The sequence below is a fragment of the Elephantulus edwardii genome, unplaced genomic scaffold (genome assembly GCF_000299155.1).
Source record: "Elephantulus edwardii isolate Elephantulus edwardi_28Jun2011 unplaced genomic scaffold, EleEdw1.0 scaffold00003, whole genome shotgun sequence".
NCBI lineage: Eukaryota > Metazoa > Chordata > Mammalia > Macroscelidea > Macroscelididae > Elephantulus > Elephantulus edwardii.
The window spans coordinates 8,704,747-8,727,604 of NW_006399753.1; the positions used below are offsets into that span (position 1 = coordinate 8,704,747).

General features: G+C 47.5%; 1 protein-coding gene across 1 annotated transcript in view; it reads right to left on the reverse strand.

The window, feature by feature from the left end:
* The window catches only part of WISP1 (WNT1 inducible signaling pathway protein 1), a 38,614-nt gene extending 17,146 nt beyond the window's left edge, over nucleotides 1-21,468 (reverse strand). The window contains exon 1 of the mRNA XM_006879453.1: nucleotides 21,403-21,468. Within this exon, the coding sequence (XP_006879515.1) occupies nucleotides 21,403-21,468 (66 nt within the window). The remainder of the gene's footprint in view (nucleotides 1-21,402) is intronic.
* Between the last annotated feature and the right edge of the window lie 1,390 nt (nucleotides 21,469-22,858).

Here is a 22,858-nt window from a genome sequence, read left to right on the forward strand (position 1 = left end):
ACCATCTGCATTCATGTTAGTAGGATAGCCTGACTGACTGAGCATAACTGACTGACTAAATGTCCTGAGGGAATGAATTGAGATCCTGACATTTCAGGACCACAGTGTGGGGGTCATTAAGTTCAACTGGAAGAACCTAGTGTACAAAAACAGAGACTGGTGGAACCTTCGAGTATGGCCCTTAAACAACCTTTGTCCTGGAACAAAACTCATTGCTGTGGCCCAACTGCTACTCAAACAATAGACAGGTCTGCAAGGTGACCAACGACACCAGGGAGGCACTCACTCTCAGAACAATCAACGATACAGGGTCACAAGGGCAGCATTAGCTCAGAAGGGAAGAAAGCATAGGCTAGATGGAGTAATGAAAATGAGAATCACAGGGAGGAAATAGGAAGGATGCAGTTATACTGTGGGTATTGTAACTAATGCTACAAAACAAAATACGTACGAATGCAAAACCAATTTGCTCTGTAAATTTTACTCAAATTACATTTTTTTTTTTTTAAAAAGCAGAGAATAAACCTCAGGTGGGAATATATGTTGGAAAACTTCAATCTTATGGTCCAAAAATTGCCCAAACCCCATTTCCGGCAAGTGGAGGGGCCCAGGTGCAATTTCTCAGTCTCAGACTCCTTGGAGGCAGTAGTAGATCTGGTTTAGTTTTAGTTACCATCCTCATCTCTGTGATCTGAGATTAGAGCCCTCCCGAGCTGCCTCAAAACCCAAAACCTGCCAACTCGCTCACAGCTGACTTCCAGCAGGATTCCAAGACTATAAATCACACAGGATGAGATTGCCCATCTTCTCCCTCAGAGCTGAGCATGGATTCGCACTGGCAGAGAGGGGCAGCCGTTAAAGGAGCAGCACGAGGCCCTGAGCCCTGTCTACAGGTTCTGGCACAAAGGCATTTGGACAGATCCACCCCTTCTTGTACAGGGAAGGAAACCGAGAGCTAAGGAGGGAGCGGGGCCTGGTCAGGACTGCCCAGTCACCATCAGGGTTCAGACAATGACCACATCCCTTTGCTCAATACTAACCCTTTTTCTAAAATAATATCTTTGGTTTTTTTGTTGTTGAGAATAGAGACAGCAGAACATAGCAATTCAACACTTCCTACAACTGTTAAATTTCTACCTTTTGTATAGTTTAGTGACATTGATCACATTCGAGTTGTACAATTATTCTTATCCTCCAAAAATCATGACCTTGAGCCTGGCTTTGTCTTCAGACCCAGCACAATTAGTGGATAAACACAGCTTGTGTGTGTATATTTCAGTACTGAAAGCTCCATAACTACAGGGCACAGTGAGGCCTGCCATCCAGCTCTCTGCTCCCTCAGCACACAGTATGAAATGATGGGTGGGTCCCTACATCTCTGTTGCTATTAGAACCCTCCTTCCTGCTCCATTCTGTCCTCCTAGACACACACTATACACTTTACTGCTGGGACAGAGATAGACCCAGGTTCACTAGGAGACATGTGCCTGCAGCCTCTTCCCAAGTACAAGGTTACCGTGGGCACCATGGCATTGGCATGCCTCCTTGGATGGGAACAGAGGACCTTCAGAGTTTGACAGCTCTGGTTCAAGCTCACCTGGGAGGCATTAGCTTAGCCTTGCTTGATAGTCCTCAAAATCCAGTGCAATAAAACTCCATCTTCTCAGATCAGCAAACAAAACCAAATGCACACACACACAGGCGCATTCTCCTCTCTATGGGGAGACTTCTTATCAGGTTGTGACGGGAGGCTTCCAGCAATGTGCGTACTCGCAGCTCAAGTCTGACCTGTTCCCTGGTGCTCAGGATGCACTCTTGGCAGAGCAAATACAACAGTCACCTCCTCCAGGAAGCTCTCCTTGTTTTTCCCAGGTGGTGCTAGGCAGGCCACTTCCTTGCTTTCCTTATGCCTTGCACAGCCCTCTTTCAGTTGCTCTCTTCCTGTGGGATGGGGCTTGTAAAGGGAAGGCCTGAACCCCAGTGGAAGGCATGAACCCCAGTGGACAGCACACAGCATGGCTTCTGTTCATCAGCTGAAGGACAAGATGGGGGTTGTTGGCTGGATGCAGTTGTTGGTGCTGTGTTGATATTCAGAGAGTCCATGTAGGACTCTCTCCTCTCAGCACAGGGCAATTCTAGATGTCAGGAAAAGAACCTGGGGCCTGGGTTCCAATCACAGCTCAGGTGCATTCTCTCCTTGTGACCTTGGATGAGCTTCCTTGCTTTTTATCTATGACTTGGGCTCAGCATGAAGTTGATGGGAAGGTGAAGTAGCATCATAATACGAGAGAATTCAATACGAGAGAATTGGATGAGGGTCGGGCACAGGAAAGATTCCCCAAAGCTTGACTATCTGTCTGGACTGTCCTCTGCCCCTCACCCACAGATCTCGCCCTGGGTTGGACGGGGGACTGTCTGCAAGCTTGGTGCCAGGCTGGGAGGGCCTTTAAGCTGGTGGGTACACCTCACGTGTGTTTCTAAACAAAATTAAAATGCTGAGGGAGGGCTCTCCATCCCGTGTACCTGCTGGTGACCTCGCAGTATAAAGTCCTCAGGGGCCACAGAAGAGACATCAAGGGAGGAGAATGCTGGTTATCAGGCTAGGCCATCAGGAGTGGGGTGGGCACATGGGCTCAGGGAGCCGAATGCTTGCTGTGAGCACCACCTAGTGGTGGGAGCCTCCAGCACACGTCCAGGAGGAGCTGGCGGTGTGGACGACCGTGGGTCCCCTTTCTGCAAGGACTGGCCCAGTCTCATAGTGGGTCCAAGGTAGTGCAAAGTCTCACTACGCGCATTCCTAAGGAGACTTCTGGCTGTGCTTCCAAGACAGATTAGTTCATTCTACTGGCAGTCCATGATATAGTCCAAAACTCAGAGGCATCAACTCTCCTTACTAGGTCTTTCTACTCATTGTCCAGCTTTCACGTGCGTTTGAGGTGGCTGCATCCAGCCCACCCTCATTCTCAAAGTCACTGCTCTAGTAAGCTGGTCACAGGCAGGTGCCTGAGCCCCACTGTGCACTTGACTTCAAGTTGTTCTTGGTTGTGGCCCAGACTCTGCAGATCGGCCTGAACCCCTGATGGTGTATATAAACTTGGGAGCCCCTCCTTAGAATACGGGGTGAAGGAGGAAAGATGTTAGATTCTAGATCATCTCCCTGTTTAACACTGATGTTTGTAGCACTCACACCTCATGCATTACACATCAACACCGAAACCACCCTTCAACAGACAGCTCATGTGGACCTGTGCGGGGACTTAAAATGACACCCTAAGTCCTACTTGACATTTTGTTGAAAAACTGAAAAATGAGGAAAGAGTAAAAGGAAGTGCAAGCTCCCAATTGCTGTACTCGCACATGCATCTGTCCTGTAATTACAGTCTCCCTGGGTGGCGTGGACAACTAAGGGCGGGACCACTAGCAGAACCGTGCTTCAAACCTTCCCAGGGGTACCTAAGAGGTACCCTCAGAAAAGCCTGGAATCTGCCTCCCAAAGGGTTTAATCTTGACATGAAATCCTACAGAGCACAGTTCTGCTTCAAATCACACAGCGTCATGATGAAGCCAAATTAACTCTGAGGCAATTAGTACTGACAGCTACAACATCCCTGAGGGCAGTGGAAGGAGACCTGGTGGTGGAGCAAGGAAGCCTGGTGCTATAGTGCCTACTCTCAGGCTGCTGAGAGGTTGGCAGTTCAAATCCACTAGTCACTCCTCTGGGGAAAGATGGGCAGTCTCATCTCATAAAGGTTCATAGTAACTGGACGGGAGTGGGTTAGTGGCATAGTAGTTAAAACACCTAGTTGTTAATTGAAAGGTCAGCAGTTTGAATCCACCAGTCACTCCTCAGACAAAAGATGATGCAGTTGGCTTCTGGAAGGGTTATAGCCAGGGCAACCCTGCGAGTCACTGGGAGACAGTTGACTCCATGGCAGTAAGTTTGGTTTGCTATAAACGCCAGTATCTAACCCCACTGGACAAAGATGTCAGCTATTCAACCCAGTCCAACCCCACTGGACAAAGATGGGAACCATTCAACCCAACTCAATCCCACTGGACAAAGATGGAGACCATTCAACCCAGCTCAACCCCATTGGACAAAGATGGGAACCGTTCAACCCAACCCAACCCCACTGGCCAAAGATGGGAACCATTCAACTCACCCCAACCCCACTGGACACAGCTGGGAACCGTTCAACCCAACTCAATCCCACTGGACAAAGATGGGAACCATTCAACCTAACCCAACCCCACTGGACAAAGATGGGAACCGTTCAACCCAACCCAACCCCACTGGATGAAGCTGATTGCTCTTAAACTCAACCTAACCCATTGGACAAAGATGGGAATCATGGAATTTCACCTGCTGCTGCCAAGCTGATTTTGACTTCTAGCAATTCTGTTGGATGCAGCTCTGCTACACTGGTTTGAAGGCTGTAATATTTACATGCACATACTGTCCGCTCTTTCTCCTGGGGAGTAGCTGGTGGGTGTGACCTGCCCATCTTTTATTTGGCACCCAGCCACTGTAACTGCTGTGCCCTTTGGGTAACCATTAAAATTCAGAACTACTGCATAGTAGGTTCGAACTCTTAGTGACTCTCCATCAGGTCTCTGAAGCTGTAAATCTTTCTGGGAGGAGGCAGATTCTCTCCCCACCAGTGAAGCTGGTGGATTCAAACCACCGAACTTTCATTTAGTACACAGTGCTGCCGTGGCTTACTTGGTAACCACCGGCAGGGTAAAAGCGATGACTTGGCATCTTCAATTTCTCTTTTATTGGACAATTTAAGCTGATTATATCAGAAAGAAAAAACCTGAAATGCAAAACTAAACCTTTTGGAGCCGATGTTTAGGAGACACATGGTGGTTGTGGTTTCCTGATGTTTCCTAGCTCTCTGGGGAATGGGACCTGGGAGCGTGTACTTCTGTAACTTGACCTTGAGTGTGATTTTCACAAGAGTGCACAGCAGTGAGGGTGGGAGCAGAGCGCAGGAAGCTGGCCTCGTGGGATGGGTGGTGGGGAGATTAATACCCCCTTCTTCAAATGCACGCATAGTTGGTGCTGGACAGGGCACCAGGAAAGGGCATGGGTTTCCTAAACCTCTGCGCACGCATGGTGGTCTGGGGCTGCTCTCTGTCTACTTCCTTATTCATGGGACAGTGGTGAGGAACCACCAGGCAGTATTCCCATTTCGTAGACAAGGAAATTGAGTTTTGGAGAGTTTGGTAACCTGCAGCTGAGAAGTGGCCTGGATCCCAGAGAATTCCTCCAGAGTCCCACTCTTACTTTGCACCAACTTTCAATTTTCTTCAGTCCATTCATTCACCTGAGACTTCAGTCCCATCAGACAGCACATGTGCCAGGTGTTCAGATGCCCACAGACTAGAGGACCAAAGCCAATTACTGCCTAGGGTGGAGGGCTGTGAGGCAGCTGGACCTGGATGTCAAGCACTCCCGAAGAGGAGACAAACTCTTTGTGGATCTTAGTGGGACGAGTTATGTTTCACACATCCTCACGGCAAGCTCTGCATCTGCTGTGGCCCCAGCAAGCACAGGACAGTAATGCAGGGAGCAGTATTGAACACACAGGGGTCACGCCTAGCCCTGCAGCTCTGGCTTTGGGCAGCTGCACCCCGATGATCCACAAGGGGGCAGGGTTGAGGCAGAAATGGCCGGAGCTGGCCAAGGTGAGGGTTTGGGATTCTTTGAAAGTGCTGACCGGCCTGGGAGCGGAATCTGCTCTCTGCTGCATGGAAAAGAGAGACACTGGGGAGCTGGGGAGTGGACGAGGGTTGTGACTACATATCTAAAGATCCCAGACCTGTGGGATTCAGCCACTTGCCCTCTCCCGTTGCTCTGTGGTCAGTCTCTGTAACTCCTCCATCAGCCCTGTTTTCAGAGCTCCTCTAAGAGGTCGGGTTCCTGTGTCCTTATCCCTAACAGGGCTGCTTTGGGACTTTGGGAGCCTTCAGCCTCCTTCTCAAGAACCCCAGCACCACCCCCACCCTCCACCACCCCTGCAGCTCACATAGACAAGGAGACCTCTGAGGGGTGAAGGCCGTGGGGATTTAGGGTCACTCCAGGGATATACCAGGGTTTTGAGCTTACAAACGGTCAACCTATCAGCCTCTGCAGGGCTGAGCTCTTTTTCTGTGGACACGGTAGAAGCAGCAAGAAGCCAGAGCTTTTTTCCTAAGTAAATGTGTCATTGTTAGGTGCCTTTGAGATGACTATAACTCAGAGCGGCCCTATGAACTACAGAGCTCAGCCTTGCCCTACCCTGCACCATCCTCTCGGTCTCTGTCATGCTCAAGTTCACGGTTACAGTCACGGTGTCACTCCATCGTGTTAAGGGTCTTCTCTTTTATTGATCCTCCACCTTTCCAAGCATGGTGTCTTTTTCCAAGGACTGGCCCCGTCTATCAATATGTCAAAACTATGTGACAGGAAGTCTCACCATCCTTGCCTACAAGGAGCACCACTTTCTCCAAGACGTAATTATTTACGCCTTCAGCAGTCCATAGGATATTCTCCTCCAACACCACAGTTCAAATGCATTCTTTTGTTATCTTTATTCATTTTTCAACTTTCAAAACTGTGGGAAGCAATTGAAAATACTATGGTTTGGAACAGGCATACTTTACTCTTTAAACTGACTTATTTGAACTTAGGAGGCAAGGATTCTGAAGCTTCATCTGTCATACTTTGGACATGATGTCATGCTTGGAGAGTGGAGATACAGCGCAGGAGAGGAAGAACCTTGATGAGGTGGATTGATTCAGTGACTGGGATAATGAGGGATAATGAGGGTAGGTGTGTTGGAGACAGTGAGATTGACACAGGATAGAGCAGAATTTAGGGCTGTTGTACATAGGGTCACTATGAATTGCAGGCAACTCGACGGCACGTGACAGTAACAACAAGAACAACATTCGAACTTTAAAGAGATTGTTAAGAGCAGAATTTTCCAATGCAGCACAACTTTTGATTTCTTGACTGCTGTCACCATAAGTGTCGATTGTGGACTAAAGAGCCCCTGTTTAATGGGGTCTTTCCTCACACATACATTTACTCATTCTTTCATTAACTCACTAACTCATTCATTCATTCCTTCATTCCTTCATTCATAAATGCATATGAAGCAGTCACCAAGTTCCCAGCACATGCTGAGAACTGAGGAAAAGGCTTCAGAAACTAGGAGAGAGTAAGGTGGGAGTTACTGCCTATGGGCCATATCTAGTCCAAGGACTGTTTCTGTAAGAATTGAGAATGGTCTCTACATTTCTTAAAAGGTTGCTTAGAGTGGGGGCTCTGGTGGTGTGTCCACAGGGAGTTGTGATGCTAACTCAAGGCTGAGCCTCTCTGGGGTTTGGAATGTGGTTCTAAAAGGAAAAGGTGGACAGTCTCTTCCTGTAAATATTTACAGCCTCAGAAACTCGATGAGGATCGGCTATGAGACACTTCCAACTCATATTCCAACAGCAGTGAGGGTTGACTGTTTGAAAAGGAGCTATGACATAACACAGCTGACACATGCCACAGTAATCACACAATATTTAGATCTGACCATTTACAGAAAACATTTGCTGACCACTCTGTAAAACAACGGACACTGAGAATGCATGTAATAGCAAACGTTTCAGACAGTAGGCATTCACGCCAGACGTTAGAAGGATGGGGCCAACTTGGACTCTCAAGGGAAAAAAGGTTAGCATGTAAACCATTCGGGAAGAATGTGTCAAGATAGAAACAGTATGTTCCTGGTAAAAAATATAACCCAAATTTACAACGGAACAAAACCCAGGCTGCTCCTGTTGAAGCTTCGCAATCGTTGCTGTGCCTGGGCTTGCTGTTGAACCCTGTGTCTGTTCTGTTGAGCGTCTTTTCTCCCTCTCCCTCTCTCTCCTTCTCTCCCTCTCCCTCTTTCCCTCTCCCCCCCCCTCTCTTTTTTCCTTGACACTCCACCAAGCATGATATCCTTCTTCAGGGACTGCCCCATCATGATAATATGCCCAAACTAAAGCCACACCATCCTTGCTTCTAAAGAGCACATTGGCTGCATTTTTTTTCAAGATGGACTTGTTGGGTTTTTTGTCAGTCATTTCCCTTTACCAACACTACAATTTAAAGGTATCAGTTCTTCCTCAGTCTTCCTTATCCACATGCATATGAGGCAGGTGAAAATAATATTGTGTGCGTCAGGTATGTTTTAGTCTTCAAAGTGAAATCCTTGCTCTTTAGGTCTTTAAAAGATCCTTTGCAGCCTATTTGGCCAATGTAAGAAATACATTTCTTTATTTCTTCACTGCTTCTTCCATAGCATTGTTTGTGCATCCAAGGAAAGTTAAATCTTTGTTAACTCCAATCTTTTATCTGTTTCTCATAATGTTGTTTATTGGTCTAGTTGTGAATACATTTGCTTTCTTTGTGGTGAGGTAGAAAATCCATACCGAACACTATAATATTTAACCTTCATATGAAAATTTTTCAAGTCTTCTTCATTTTCAGCAAGCAAAGTTGTGTCTTCTGCATATTGCAAAATGTTGATGAGTCTCCCTCCATTTCTGATGGCATTTTCTTATTTATATAGTCCAGTTTCTCAGAGTATTTGCTCATCATACAGATTAAATAAGTATGGTCAAAATATATAACTCTAATAAAGGGTTTCCTGAGTTTAAACCATCCTTGTTCTGATCCAACAACTGTTTCTTGATCTATCTACAGATTCTAAAAGCGCACTCAATTTAGTATTCTGACATTCTCATTATTCACAATGTTCTCCACATTTTATTATGTTTCACACAGCCGAATAACTTTGTAGAGTTAAAAAGATACAGGTAAACATCATTTCTGTTTTCAGCCAATACCTATCTGACATAAGCAATGATAACCTTATTTGTACATCCTGTTCTGAATCCCACTTGAATTTCTGCCAATTCCTGTTGATGTATTGTAGAAACTGTTTTTTTTAATTATCTTCAGCACGATTTTATTTGTGTGTAACAATGACACTATTAGATAATTTCTGCATTCTGCTAGATCATCTTTCTTTGTAATGGAAACAAATAAGGATCTCTTTCAGTTGATTGGCAAGGTAGGTGTTTTCCAGATTTCTTGGGATACTTAAGTGTGCCCATCCAGCATTGTATCTATTGAAGTAGCACAACCGGTATTCTGTCAATTCCTGGAACGTTGTTTTACACCAATGCCATCAAGGTAGCTTAGATGTCTATATAAAATAAAATAACATGTGCACCCCCCCAAAAAAAAAACCCCAACAACACAAATAAAACAAACTCTGGAATCCCAGGTCTACTCCCTTGCATTATATTGGACATTTGTTTGGTTCTTGCAAGTAACTTTGGTAACTGTCCTAATAAAACAGGGAAGACCATTCTACCCTAGAATACCAAACTCTGCAAAGTAGTGTAGGTCACCAATCAGAGGCAAAGGTTGCCTCACTCCCCACTTGTTCTCCGTCTCACACGTGTCAGTGTAGCGCTGTGCCCTGGAGTTCAGTGGCTAGTTCAGGGATAGGTTGTGGTCCTCTCTTCTGAGCCACCACTGAGTGGACCAGAACCTCCCTCTGGTTGAGAACCTGTGTTCTGTATTCCCTTCTCAGAGGCCCTGATTCGGCACATGAAGGCATGAGACACTGAGGTAGGAGAGGCTGAAGGTCCTTTAGTGGCACCTCGTTATCTGCAATGATGCTTCCTGCATTTCCTGAACTTGGCAGACGTTGGCAATCATCTGGGAGAGGGAAGTACTAAAACCACCTGACCCAGTCAGCCTGGGGAGCCACAATTCCACGTCACAATTGTCATGGCAGCAAAAAGGTGATTGTTTCAGAACCCAAATAGAAATCCCAGAAGGTGAGATCCCAGAGAAATTAAATATTGTCTTGCTCATAGTTTGTGGGACTAAGAGCAAAAATATATCCAGAGGGTTAACAGAAGACTTGGGACCTGATAATTAAAGTTGCTGGAATTGTTTGACAGTTTGTCTATATGATTACCTCTATCATGAAATCTGCTATGATCAATCAGTTGAAAGAGAGTCCTTTTCGATATATGGCCTGCATCGAATGAATATGCGGATGTCTTTGCATAGCTCTATATTTTTATTTGCTCTGGATCCTGTACCCAGCTCTCATCTTCTTTCTGGTTCAGTAAGTTTAAGCTAGTAGCCTGCCACATTGCTGGACAACCTTGGGTCCTTTTGCCTCTGAAGGCTCAGAGCCGGCTGAGCTCACCGTTTTAGGTGTCCGTCTTGAATTGTTCAGATTCGTCAACCTTCCCAGCCAGTAGCCCCCTATCTCAGTTGCCTATCTGATTTTGTCAGCTCCTGCAGTTAGAAGACTACAGTCTTCTGAAGTCGGACTTGGGAATTGTCAATCATGCTGGGAAAGGCAGAAAAGACAGGAAGGCACTTAAGGAGACAGATTGACACAGTGACAGAAACAGTTGGCTCGAGTGTGTCAGAGAGTGTGATGGCGGCACATGATAGGGCAGGGTTCCATCTGTTGTTTAGAGAGTCATCATGAGTCATTGTTGTCTCAATGGCATGTAAGCTTTTCTTTGTGAAAAGTGTATCTCTCTCTCTCTCAACATATTATCTCAAGAGACTCCATCTTAAGACAAGGGTCAAGAAGGAAACATGTTGGGGAATTGAGAGAGACAAAGGCCATCCAGAAGGCTGTCCTAGAGCATGGGACGCATCTCTTTGGGTGGACAGGCTGACAGCATCTCTTTTGCAGTCTAAGTCCACCCGCAAGAATATTTTCCTTTAACGTGAAGCCATTGAGTGAGATCAAATTAACAAAAGCAACTTGAAAGATTAAACAGGATCATTAGGGACCAATGACTCTATGTTATTGGTAGAGACACCTCAGAAAAGGTGAAGGAGAATGGTGCCAAGAACGTCCTCAGGGCTCCTGAATTGTCCATATAGGGGCAGTTGAACTGGTGTGTTTTGTTACGCATGTTCTCAGCAATAACAGCACAGAAGTCACGCACTGACAGACTGATGCAGTGGTGCCGTGGATGAAGTAGTGGATTCTAGGACTGTGCCATGGATCCTGGTAAAGCAAACTCAGAGATCATGTACAGTCTTTCAACTTTCACAATGAAAAAACGACCTGAGGGAAGGCAGGTTGTTAGATGCCAGTGAGTTGGTTCCAATTCCCAGTGGCCCCATGTACACCACCCACTGTACTACCCAGTCCTACCCAGTCCTGTGTTACCTTCACAATCACTGCCAAGTTCGAGCTCATAGTTACAGTCGCTATGTCAATCCTTCTCCTTCAGGTCTTCCTCTTTTTTGACCAATCATGCTCCCCTTCTCTTGGAACTCGTCCCTCCTCATCACAGGTCCAAAGTGTGTGAGATGGAGTCTTACTGTCCAAGCCTTTAAGGAACATTCTTGCTGTGCTTCTCACAAGGCAGACTTGTTTATTCTTCCCATTCATGATATATATTCAGTGTTCTCCACCAAGATCATAATCCAAATGGATCAATTCTTCTTCTGTCTTCCTTAATCACAAGACAGCGAGAACCTTACCTGAAGCCCCACAGGAATAAGCAAGTCTCCCTTTCCTCTTACCTGATCAGAGTTCTTGGGTTATACAAACAGTGGACGTGCTCAGATACTAACCAAAAAGATTAAAGTTAGAATCCACTTAGAGGTACTTCAGAAGAAAGGCCTGGAGATCTACTTCCAGAAAACAAGCCATGGACAACCCCAGGAGGCATCATTCTACTCTGATGCACGTGAAGTTAGTGTTAGTGCAGTGACAGCTGGTCACCAGCCTAGCTAGCCAGACTAGCTTATAAGCTCCCCCAGCGGGAAGTTCTGAGCCTCTGCAATCTCAGAACATCCTTCTACACTTAGACCAACAGGAGCTGGTACTTGGAAGAAGACATCATGCTCGGAGGGTCAAAAAATGAGGGGAAGACCTTCAACGAGATGGATTGGCACAGGACCTTAAAAATGGGTTCAAGTGTGGCAGAGATAAGAGGATGGCATAGGATAGAGCAGGGTTCAGACCTGTCATACATAGGGTCACTAAGAGTCCTAGTCAACTTGATGGTGCCCAACAACAGTAACTTCGACTTCAAGTCGCTAACACCATCTAGCCCTCAGCAGACTCCCAACACACCACTCCTCTTCACTCACAGGCTCAATGCAAGATACTAGAAGGACGTGACGAACCCTATTCTGCTTCCTTTGGGCCTGAGCTCTCATTTTCTCTCACCTCTCACCCCTTAATTGGTGCATTAGATTTTCAGTGGACACCTCAAGCCCAGAATTGCCTCTGGGTCAAGAACCTGGGGTTGGTGAGTGGGGTAGGTTTAAATCATGCAACTGGAATGCCTATTACTCACATATTGAGCAGCCCTGATTGCCTCCTGCCCTACTTCCATCATAGAAAGGACAAAGGAGTCTGCAGATTACAGATTATCAGAGCTGGAGGCGAGCCAGAGGGTATCCGATTCAGTAGTTCTTAAAATCAAGTGTAAAAGAGAACTCTCTGTGTCCCGGGGAGCATATAAGTGACTGGGCAACACCAGGAAATAAGACTCAGTGTCTGGGAATGCTCATTTCCCTATCTCCTACCTGACTCAGAGCTTTCCCTTTTGTGGGGTTCCTTCCATTCTTTCCTTTCTCTCTATTCCCCACAACAGGAGCAGAAGAGACTGGTTCTTGCAAAATTCAATTATGATGTTGGGCTGTTAATGGAAACTTTGGAGGTTGGAATCTACCCAGAGGGGCCTCAGAGGAAACATCTGATGGTCTACTTCTGAAAAGTCCTCCACTAAACCCTCAACAGGTGCACAGCTCCACTCTGACATATGTAGGATCCCTGTGAGTTGAGGCTGACTAGATTGAAGCTTTTATTTCCTTAGAAACAGAAAGATCTCACCACATAGTACGGACATTGGGTGTTAACACCACAATTAAGTAGATGAATTTTGTTATGAACTGAATTGTATCCCCTCAAAAGATGTGTCAGGATGGGTAGGCCAACGTTTTCCATACTATGTAATTATCCTCCACTTTGTGATCTGATGTAATTATCCTCTGTGTTGTAAATTCTAACATCTATGATGTTAATATGAAAAGATTTACAAGAGTATGCCAGTGGGACAGGGGACAAGCGGCAGGATTAGGTTGTATCTTTAGTCAATCACTTTTGAGACATAATAAACCAAACAAACCAACCCACTGTGGTGCAATCAGTCTGAAGCATCGTGAACTTCCTTGGGATTTTGAGGCTATGAATCTCTGTGAGAACAGACTGCCCGTATTTTTCCTTCATGATTCAGCTGGTGAATTTGAACTGCCAGACATCTGACACATTGCATCACCTTGTTCCTTCTAACTAACTAAAGGGACATTATCACAAGTTGTAAAATATAAAGAGATTGAACAAGTGATTAGAGGAACCTCCCACTGCCAAGTAAGAAGAGCCAGGAGTGGAGCGCATCCCTTGAACTCAGCTTCCTACGCTGGGAACCTCCCAGAAGGAGAAGACACACACACACACACACACACAGAGTATCTTCTCCTAGAGCCGGCACTCTGAACTTGGACTTCTAGCCTCCTAACCTGTGAGAGAACAACTTTCTGTTTGTGAAAGTCTGCCTACACAGTTCAAGACCTCTCACTTGTAGTATTTTTGATTATAGCATCACTAGGGAATGAAGGCAGATTATCATGACCACCTCCAGGGACTCCTGGGTCTCGATTCAGGCTTGTAAGAGAGAAACTTTAGCTACAACCATCATCATCATCATCACCATCACCGTCACTACTATCAATATTTCTTTCTTCTGTGTGGCCGGTGGTTCACTACTGCCCTTCAGTTGTGTCAGGAAGGTGACCTAAGATATAGAGCCCTGGGGTCTCTGGAAGGAGCCCAGCTCTGACCCCGAACAACTCCTCATCTCGTGCCCACCCTTCCAGTGCTGAGCCTGAGTCGTGTAGAATCTTGCTAGTTCAGACTCAATCACACTGGGGTTCCTCCCTGCACCATTGAAGGGTGGTGAGCTATTTCCCTTGGATACGCCTGGGGCATCATGTGCTTCCTGACCACTTCATTCTTTCCCCCTCACCACAAATCTAAGACACATTATCATGCTTATTTACAGATGAGGAAACTTGCTCAGAAAGACTGAGCTACTTGTTAGAGGTCGCACAGCTTGAAAATAGAGGAACTGAGATTACGACGCAGGATTATTTTCTCTTCTCATCTGTTGTTATTCTTGGATGTTCATGTGTCCTCTCTAGATCAGCACTGTCTAGAGAAACAGGTCATTGCTTTCAACTGTCATCGAGTTGGTTCCAAAGTCATGCATCCTCATGTAAAATGGAATGAAATGCTTTCCTGTATGGTGCCATCCACTGTTGGGTAAAAATCCAACCACAGTAAAACCAGAGGGTTCTCACTGGCTAATTTTCACAAGTAGAACACCAGATCTTTCCCCCCCGATCTGTCTTAGTCTGGAAGCTCTGCTGACATCTGTTTAGTATCCTAGCAACAAGTGAGCCTCTCTACTGGCAGATGACTGGTGGCTACGTATGAGATGCATTGACTAGGAATCAAATCTACGTCTTCCAAGTGGAAGGTTAGAATTCCACACTGAGCCACCATGATGAATCACCAACTGTCATGTAGAATTTTTCATTTTCTAGTGCATATTCTCATCAACAAACTGTGATATGCAGATGACCTTGCTTGAGGAACGTGAACAAGCTAACATTATAAACGTTAGTATAGATAACACCTCCATATCAAGAAAACAAAATTCCTCACGACGGGTCCAATAAACAAGATCACAGCGAATGAAGAAGGCATGGAAGTCATCAAGGATTTTACCTGGATTGACGATCAACATCTATGCAGATGGCAGTTAAAAAGAAACAAATGACATATCGCATTGGGTAAGTCTGCTGCCAAGAATGTCTTAAATGTGCTAAAGAGCACAGACGTCAGTTTAGAAACTAAGATGTTCCTGACCCAAGTTTGGAATTTCCAGTTGTTTCATGTGCACGTGGGAGTTGGACCGTGAATAGGAAGGTCAAAGAATCGATGCCTATGCATTGTGGTGTAGGCTAGGAGTGTTAAATAAGCCAAAAGAACCAACAAATGGACCTTGGGGGAAATGCAACCAGGATGCTCCTTAGAAGCAAGGATTGAAAAGTGCAACAATGAATGAATGGAAATCTAAAGTCTCTGTAAATTTTCATTAAAATTAATAATAATAAAAAATTTAAAAAAGAAGCAGCAAGGATTGAGAGATTTTGCCTCCGATTGGCTACCATGATACTTGGGGCAGGTTGTCAGGAGAGGGCAGTGGCTGGGAAAGGACATCATGCTTGGAAAGGTGGAAAGCCAGTGAGAGAAAGGAGATGTGTTGACACAGTCAGTGCGAGGACAGGAAAGAGTCTTGATCTGTTAAGCTAAGAGCCACTATAACTCAGATTTAACTCTGTGGTACCGAACAATAAGAACTACAGTAGGCTCATTAAAATCATAAAAAGAAACAGATCAAATTTATTTACTTTAATCATGTCTCCTTCAACTCAGTGTAAAGGAACGCTGATAGTGCAACTGCTAAGCACCCGATCTCAAACTGACAGATTTGGAATTCTGTACCCACCCCTGGACTCTGCTGGGCAAAGCTCCCCTGGAGTTCTGATCCCATAATGTTCTCACAACCGTCTACAGCTGATGAGTCGATTCTGACTCATAGCATTTTTCTGGGTCTGTAATCTTTACAAGCAACTACTAGCCGGCGGACTGTCTTCCTTGGCATAGCCAGTGGATTGAAACCAGAGCTCTTTCCCATACAGATTACAGCCTAGAATGGGGCAGTTGTACTCTGTTAAATGAGATTTCTATGAGTAAGAATCAACTTGATGGTATCTAAAACCAACAACCCAATATTTTTAAAAAGAATATTATTTCAACATGGGGCTAATATGAAATATCCATTAATAATAATTTTATATTCTTGTATATATACTAAGTCTTTCAAATGTGTTGTGGATTAAACAGTACAGCTTAATGGGTCAAGTCATGTTTCAAGTGGCCGGTGGTGCGTGTGACTGGTGACTAGTGACTGGACAGTGCAGTCTACACTTTCATGATCCTCCTTGCCTCATGGATATTTGTGGGTTTCAAGTGAGTTGGCCTAGGAAGAGAGTTTAGAAGACTGAAGGAACCCTGGCAGAACATTGGTGAAGTGCTTGGTTGTTAACAGAAAGATCCATGGTTTGAACTTGTCAGCCACTTCTTGGGAAAAGGCTCCTGTGAAGATGAGAGCCTGGGGAACCCCATGGGAGGTCTGCACTGTTCTAGAAGAGTGTTAGGGGTTAAATCAGCTTGACAGCAATAGGCTCCAGGCCACTGTGCTGGAATATGGTGACTGCTCCATTTGTGTCCATCTTGTAATAGACATCCTTGCAAGTGGACAGAAGGGTGCCCACTGGATATTGCTAAGTGCATGAGAGTTGTGTCAAAACCCCACTCTCAGACATTTGCAGAATCAGGCACTTCTACTGCGACAGGATCTTCCTCACCTTTGCTCTGTAGCCCGGAGTTATCATCCTTCCCAGCCCCACTGTGGTCCCACCCTGGACCACTACTAAGCTCATCTCCTCAGTTCCCACCATAGGGCCCCCGTGGGACTGTGGTCACTCCACTCTGCTGCCTAAATAGATGGTGGAGGCTGCGGGGAAGGACTCTGAGGCTCTGTTTGCATAAAGTCAAGGGCAGCTTCCTGATTCTACAGGGGAAGGGGACGTGGCCTGGGAGAGGAGTCTGTGCAGGGCTGACACCTGGTGGGACCCTGTTCTGTGCCCCCCCACCCCAGAGCTGAGCCTGCTCTGCCGGATGTGCTCGCAGGCCCTACCCTCCGGGTGTCTTGCCAAGGTGGAAAATGCCTTTGCCTGATGCTCCTGGACCAGCTGAGGCAGGAGGCACTTGGCCTGGGAGCAGATAGTTCTGCAGCTGAAGAGGCCGTGCTCACGGAGGTGGCGGGTGTGGGGCCTGGGCTGCAGCCTGAAATGGTCACTCAGAGCCAGGCGGTAACCAGGAGCTGAAAGGAGACATCATTTAATGTTCTTCCTCCTTGTAGGGAATACTTTGCCAAGTACTGTATTTTCACTCAATTAACACACAACACACTCTATGTGTTTTTTCCTCCTTAACTTCACCCTTCCCCTGTGAAGTACTTCTGTGAGAACACCATGCCAATTTTCCTTTTTACATGTTGCTGTAAAAATATTCGCCTAGCACACTTACAGAAATACCTCCAGTTAGAGGAGAGTAGCGGCAAAAATAGAACATGTGTGTGATTTGCATAAAAATATACTGGCAAGTCCCTAGGGTCTAGCAGCAGGGAAAGTGGGTTTGCATTCGATACCCTACTACACACCCCCCTAGCTCACCCCCTCAAGAAGACTTATTTCACTCAGACACCCCAGTTCTCACAGATGCACACACCTCACCCACCACCCACACAATGGAGGTCAACACACCCAGACACCCCAACCCTCCTCTCATTCCGGACTCTCCTTTTTATGTTGCTCCGGGTGGACAGCGACTTGGACCACTACAAGCGTTCAAGACCCCAGACACTACACACTGACTCAGATCTAGCTCGGAAGCATTGAATGTGCTGTTAGGCCAATTAACGGAGACGTTCCAGAAACAGGCTGCATCTCCAAACCAAGAAGCCAAATCACATGAGGGTCTCGGTTGTACACAGGTAACCTCAGGAGTGACTCCTTTTATCATCATTGCTGCAAATATATCCAGCAATCACACAGCTTTCCTTAATTCAACTTTTACAGGCGTCAACTTATTATCCAGCAGTTTAAAAAAATTGGTTGTGCAATCCAGCCCTTAATCAATGTGATCTTTGCATCATCATCAGTCTTGGTTTCACGTGCTTTGGGCATTTTGTCAGGAGTTGGTTCTTAGAAAAAGACATCATAAAAAAAAATAAGGTGGAGGGTGAGCTGACGCCACAGGTGGATGGGCCCAGTGAGTACGCCGTGAGCTCGAGCGTGGTGGAAATCCTGAGGCTGGGACGGGATAGACAAGGCTCAGGTCTGCTGTTCAGAGGGTCACTACGAGTGGTAGCTGACTTGACGGAGAAGAGAATTGACTGTCACATGGACTGCCGAAGAACACACAGGTGTGCCTTGGAGAAGGTGCGCCCAGAGCACTCCCTGGAGGCGAAGATGGGGAAACTTCATCTCACATACTTTGGGGGTGATACCAGGAAAGGCTGGTCATCGGAAAGGGATGCAGAGGGACAGTGAAGGAGAGGAAGATTGTCAATGAGAGAGATTGGCACAGTGACTGCAGCAATGGATTTGCATGTGTCAGATTGTGAGGACGGCACAGGATAGGACAGGGTTCAGATCTACTCTTCATAGAGTTACTGTGAGTCATACTCGACTCAACGGTGCTTAATACCAACAAAATGAAGCCTTCCCCCTTTTCTTTCTGTCCCACCTCTTTCAACACTAATACACTTTGATCTCTATATGTTTGTCTTATCTTTTTAATGTAGGTGAACACATACAGTACTTGTCCTTTACGACTGGCTTATTTCACTCCTCCTAGTATTGTCAAGCTCCACAGGGCAGCACAGGTCAAGGCTTCTGAGTGGCTGACCAGTCCTCCCACTGTATGTACGGACTATGTTTTGTTTGCCCATTCTTCTGTTAGTGGACATTCAGGTGGTTTCCATATTTTTGGCTACTGTGAATAATGGTGCAACACACACTGGCGTACACACCTCCTTTCAGCATCTGCTCATGCGATTCCACTGGCTGATATTTCACAAGTAGATTGCTAACATTTTTCTCTCCTAAGATACCTCCAGATGGGCTTGAACTGCCAGCCTTTCTCTTAGCAACTGAGCATGCTAACTGCTTCTACCACCCAAGAAACCGTGAGAATGATAGCAGGTGCTTAAGAAATGTTTGCATATGGACTGAAATGGACATTTACACACACACACACACACACACACACACACACACACACACACACAACTTGTCACAGTACTTGCTATGCTCACCAGACGCGTGTTTTCTAAGAACTGTCTCACTCCTCTACTCTGAGTGTGATCCCACCCAGAGCTGACTCGCCAGTGGGTTTTCAGAGGCTCTAAGTTACCCGGGAGGAGATTACTCATCTTTCCCTCACAGGACAGTGGGTGTATTTGAACTTCGTGCCTTTGGGTGGGCAGCACAACTCCTTACTAGGCCACCCGAGCTCCTCTCTTGATGATTATAAAGGGTAGAGAAGGAAGGGATAAGCATATCCCCACAAACCCGAACCCCATCTGCTGTCCACTTCTCTCTCTCAGGGCTCCTCCCACTCCCTCGATTTCTCTCTCCCCGGCCTGGTGCATTCCTCCTTCAGTCCCAGCGCCTTAAAATGCTGTCTTCCTTTTTGTTCCCCCTCATAACTCACTTCCTTAAAGTGTTCTTGGCAGTCCACACACGCCTCTCCTTCCATATGAACGCCGTGGTCATTTTTTCCACTAAAATCCCTCCAGGGCCCTGATTGGATCTGCGTTCCCTTCTATAGCAGCCCGGAAGGATGGCCACGTATGGGTTTGGGTGGGAGAAGCCCTGGTTTCTGAGCCCTGTGAGGGCGGCTCGTTCTCATTTGTCATAGCTCTCCCTGGGAGCTTTTAGGATGCCCAGAACTCAAGTGCCCTGCGTTTGTACCAGACCCTCGGGGGATTACAAGACAAATAGGAGAGGGTGATTTTGGGGTGGGAGGCACAGAGGGAGGCATGTGGCCCCTCTGGGAGCTTACCCTTTGCTCCCTCACCGGGTCACCTGAAATCCCTCCTATGGTTGAGTTCCTCTGACCAGGCCCAGGCTCTGCCCCAGAAGCCGAGGAGCTGGGGCCCTGCTGACCGCCCTCATCTCTCCTCCTGGCCTCCACTGTGCTCACCCAGAACCTCTTCTCCATCCACACCCTGCCCTCCCAGGCAGAGTGACCTGGAATTGAGCTGACACCAGAAACCCAGGCCGGGCAGACCTGGCTCCCTCTGAGCCTCACCCCCAACCCCGTGGGAAATTCCCAGTACCCTAAGCTGCGAAAGCCCCTGAACAGAGAGCAGAGTGTCGAGACAGACTAGAACCTGGGCTGCAGATTAACTGGACACCCAGGCAGGTCGTTTGCTCGCCCCAGTCTCCATTTCTAAGATGGATCGCGTGGCCTTTGTGGGGGACACTCTGGTAGGAACCCCACATGGGCATCATAGACACAGTGTGGGGAGAGATCTGACTAGGAAGCTCCCTCCCTCGATGCGAGGGTGCCCACCACACAGCTGGCCACAGCCACCTTCTGTCCTCAGTCTCAGTTTGGGGTGAATCAGAATCAACTCTTGGCACTCCTGGGCTTGTGGCTTTGCCTTGAGTCTCCATGTTCTCATCTGTGAATGGGTGCATTGGTCCCAAAAGGAGTATATGTCTGTAGTAACCCCCGCGGTCTCCCCTGGACTCAGGGCATTGTCACTGGGCGTGGGTGCTGGTGGGCTCAGGGTCTTGGATTCCTAAGCTCTGCCAACTGACTGCCTCCTGCTGCCTACAGCATTTGTCACTGTCACGATGTCTGGTCCCACTCTGGCTCAGTGAGTGGACGCATGTCTCACTCCCCTGGGCATCTTAGGGGTGCAGACCTGCTCTGGGTTGCAAGTGGGAGAGGCAGACTCTTCAGGACCCCTCCGAGGACAGTGTACCAGAACCATGGAGGGCTATGCCAGCCCCAGTGGCAGCGGCTGGGGTCGGAGGGCCCCCACCCAGCCCTGGCTGCTCAAGGGTAGAGCGTTTGTGGAGAGGTGGCATCTTCCTCTCCAGCTTCTCACTGGGCTGCCTCTCCTCCTGCAGACCTGCCAGCTGCTGGGAGAGTCTGATGCTTCAAGATGCGTGTTTCAAACTCCAAAGTGTTTAGATGTAACCTCCATTAGTTCTTCAATGTGTGATACTCAGAGAGGGTGTGTGACCAGCCCAGGGTCACACAGCCAAGCTGGGCAGGAGCTCAGGTCCCCTGACCCCACACACAGTGGGGTTCTCTTTCTGCCTGGTTTTGGGGTGGGGCAGGAGGCTGCAGAGGACCTGGCTGTATTTCCCCTGGATGTGCTGCAACCCCTCCCCACCTGGTCAGCACCCCCTGTGCTCCAGCAGCCCTGCCTCTCACCCTATGCCTCACTCTTGTCCCCTCAGTGGGCACCTCCCTGCCTCCTCTCATGTGCCCAGTCTCTTAAATGTCCACCACCCTAGAGGGTCAGACCGTGGGATAGGGTGGGGTGGGGAAAGGACCCAGGACCCCTCTCCGAGCCCCTGTGGGCAGGACTCACCGAGGCCGGGGTGCTGCCCGCAGCTGCGGTCACTGCTGCCAGCATCCAGGGCAGGAAGCACCTCATGCCTGGAGAGAAAGGCATCCAGGAGCCCAGCAGATCGGCCACCTCTGGGGGAGCTGGCCGGCAGGGGCCCGGCCCATCAGGAGCGTCAGCTCTGTCTCTTCCCCCAGCCCTTGGGGGCTTTTATTAAAACAAGATCTGACGTCAGGGTTAAGGACAAACCCAGCATTTTCTTCTGAAAAAACTTTTCCTGCCTCTCTCTGGTTTTTTTCTTTTTTTCTTTCTTCCCCTCTGTCCCCACCTCCAGCCCCGCTTGGCCAGCCTCCCCGCTCTGACAGCTCTTAAAGGGAAAGTTGCTGGACTGTGATTTCATGCTGGGGTGCTGAATTCCCACCTCGAGCCCAGCCATTGGAGCCAGGAGTGGAGGGTGGCACCTGGCCGAGGGGGCGCAGATACAGTTACAGGAGGTGCTTTTGAAAGGATTCCCAGCAGGAAAAGAAACTCTTTGTCTTTGACTCAGTCTGTTCCTGTTCTGGTTTTCATTTGTCATCTCTTGTAAGCAAAAAGAGAAGGGCTCAAGATCACCAATCCAGAAACACGTTGTTGTGACTGTTGTTAGACACTCTCTAGTTAGCACAACAGGATGACCATTGCCTGCATGTCCTGCGCCGTCCTCACCCTCGGGCCTGGACATGAGCCCTTGTTAGAGCCGCTGGGTCAGTTGGTCTCATCACGAGTCTTCCTCTATTTTACTGCCCCTCTGCTTAACCAAGTGTGATGGCATTGTCCAGGGACCAGTCGGATAAGCACTCACAGATGAAGACAGTCTGAGGCACAGAACATCATCGTCACCTGTTCCAAAGAGTCCAGCTGGATTTAGGGTCAGCGGTGGCTCAGTGGTAGAACTCTTACCTTCTATGCTTGTGACCAATGTTTGATTCCACCTGGATTCCACCTGGTTACAATGTTGGACAGGTTTCAGCAGCACTTCCAGATGAAGGTGGAGTAGGTACAAAGGTCTGACAATGTATTTTCAAAATAGTTATTGTTGTTAAGTGCCATCAAGTTGTAGGCGACTCATAGCGACTCTATGAACGAAAGTCCTCAACACTTGTGTGATTTTCGTCCTTTCTCCAGGTTCATATGGTTTCTGGAGACAAGCTATTTCGGAAGTGGATGCCACTCCTGCTTCCAAGCTTGTTTCAACTGGGGAGCACCACCCAGCACTGTCCACCGTGGGTAACTGTTACCGCGTTTGACACAGTTCATAATAGTAGCTTATGAAAATTCCGTGGATTCCCATGGTCTGAGCTGCGCCCCATCACTGGACTGGGGCAGCCCCAGCAGCATTTTCTTCTGTTGAGTCGAGGACCAACTTGACTGTAGCCAGCAATGACACACTTCAAAGCTGTGCTTCCCAGTTTCCCAGGCCAGCAGCCAGCAACCCTGGGTG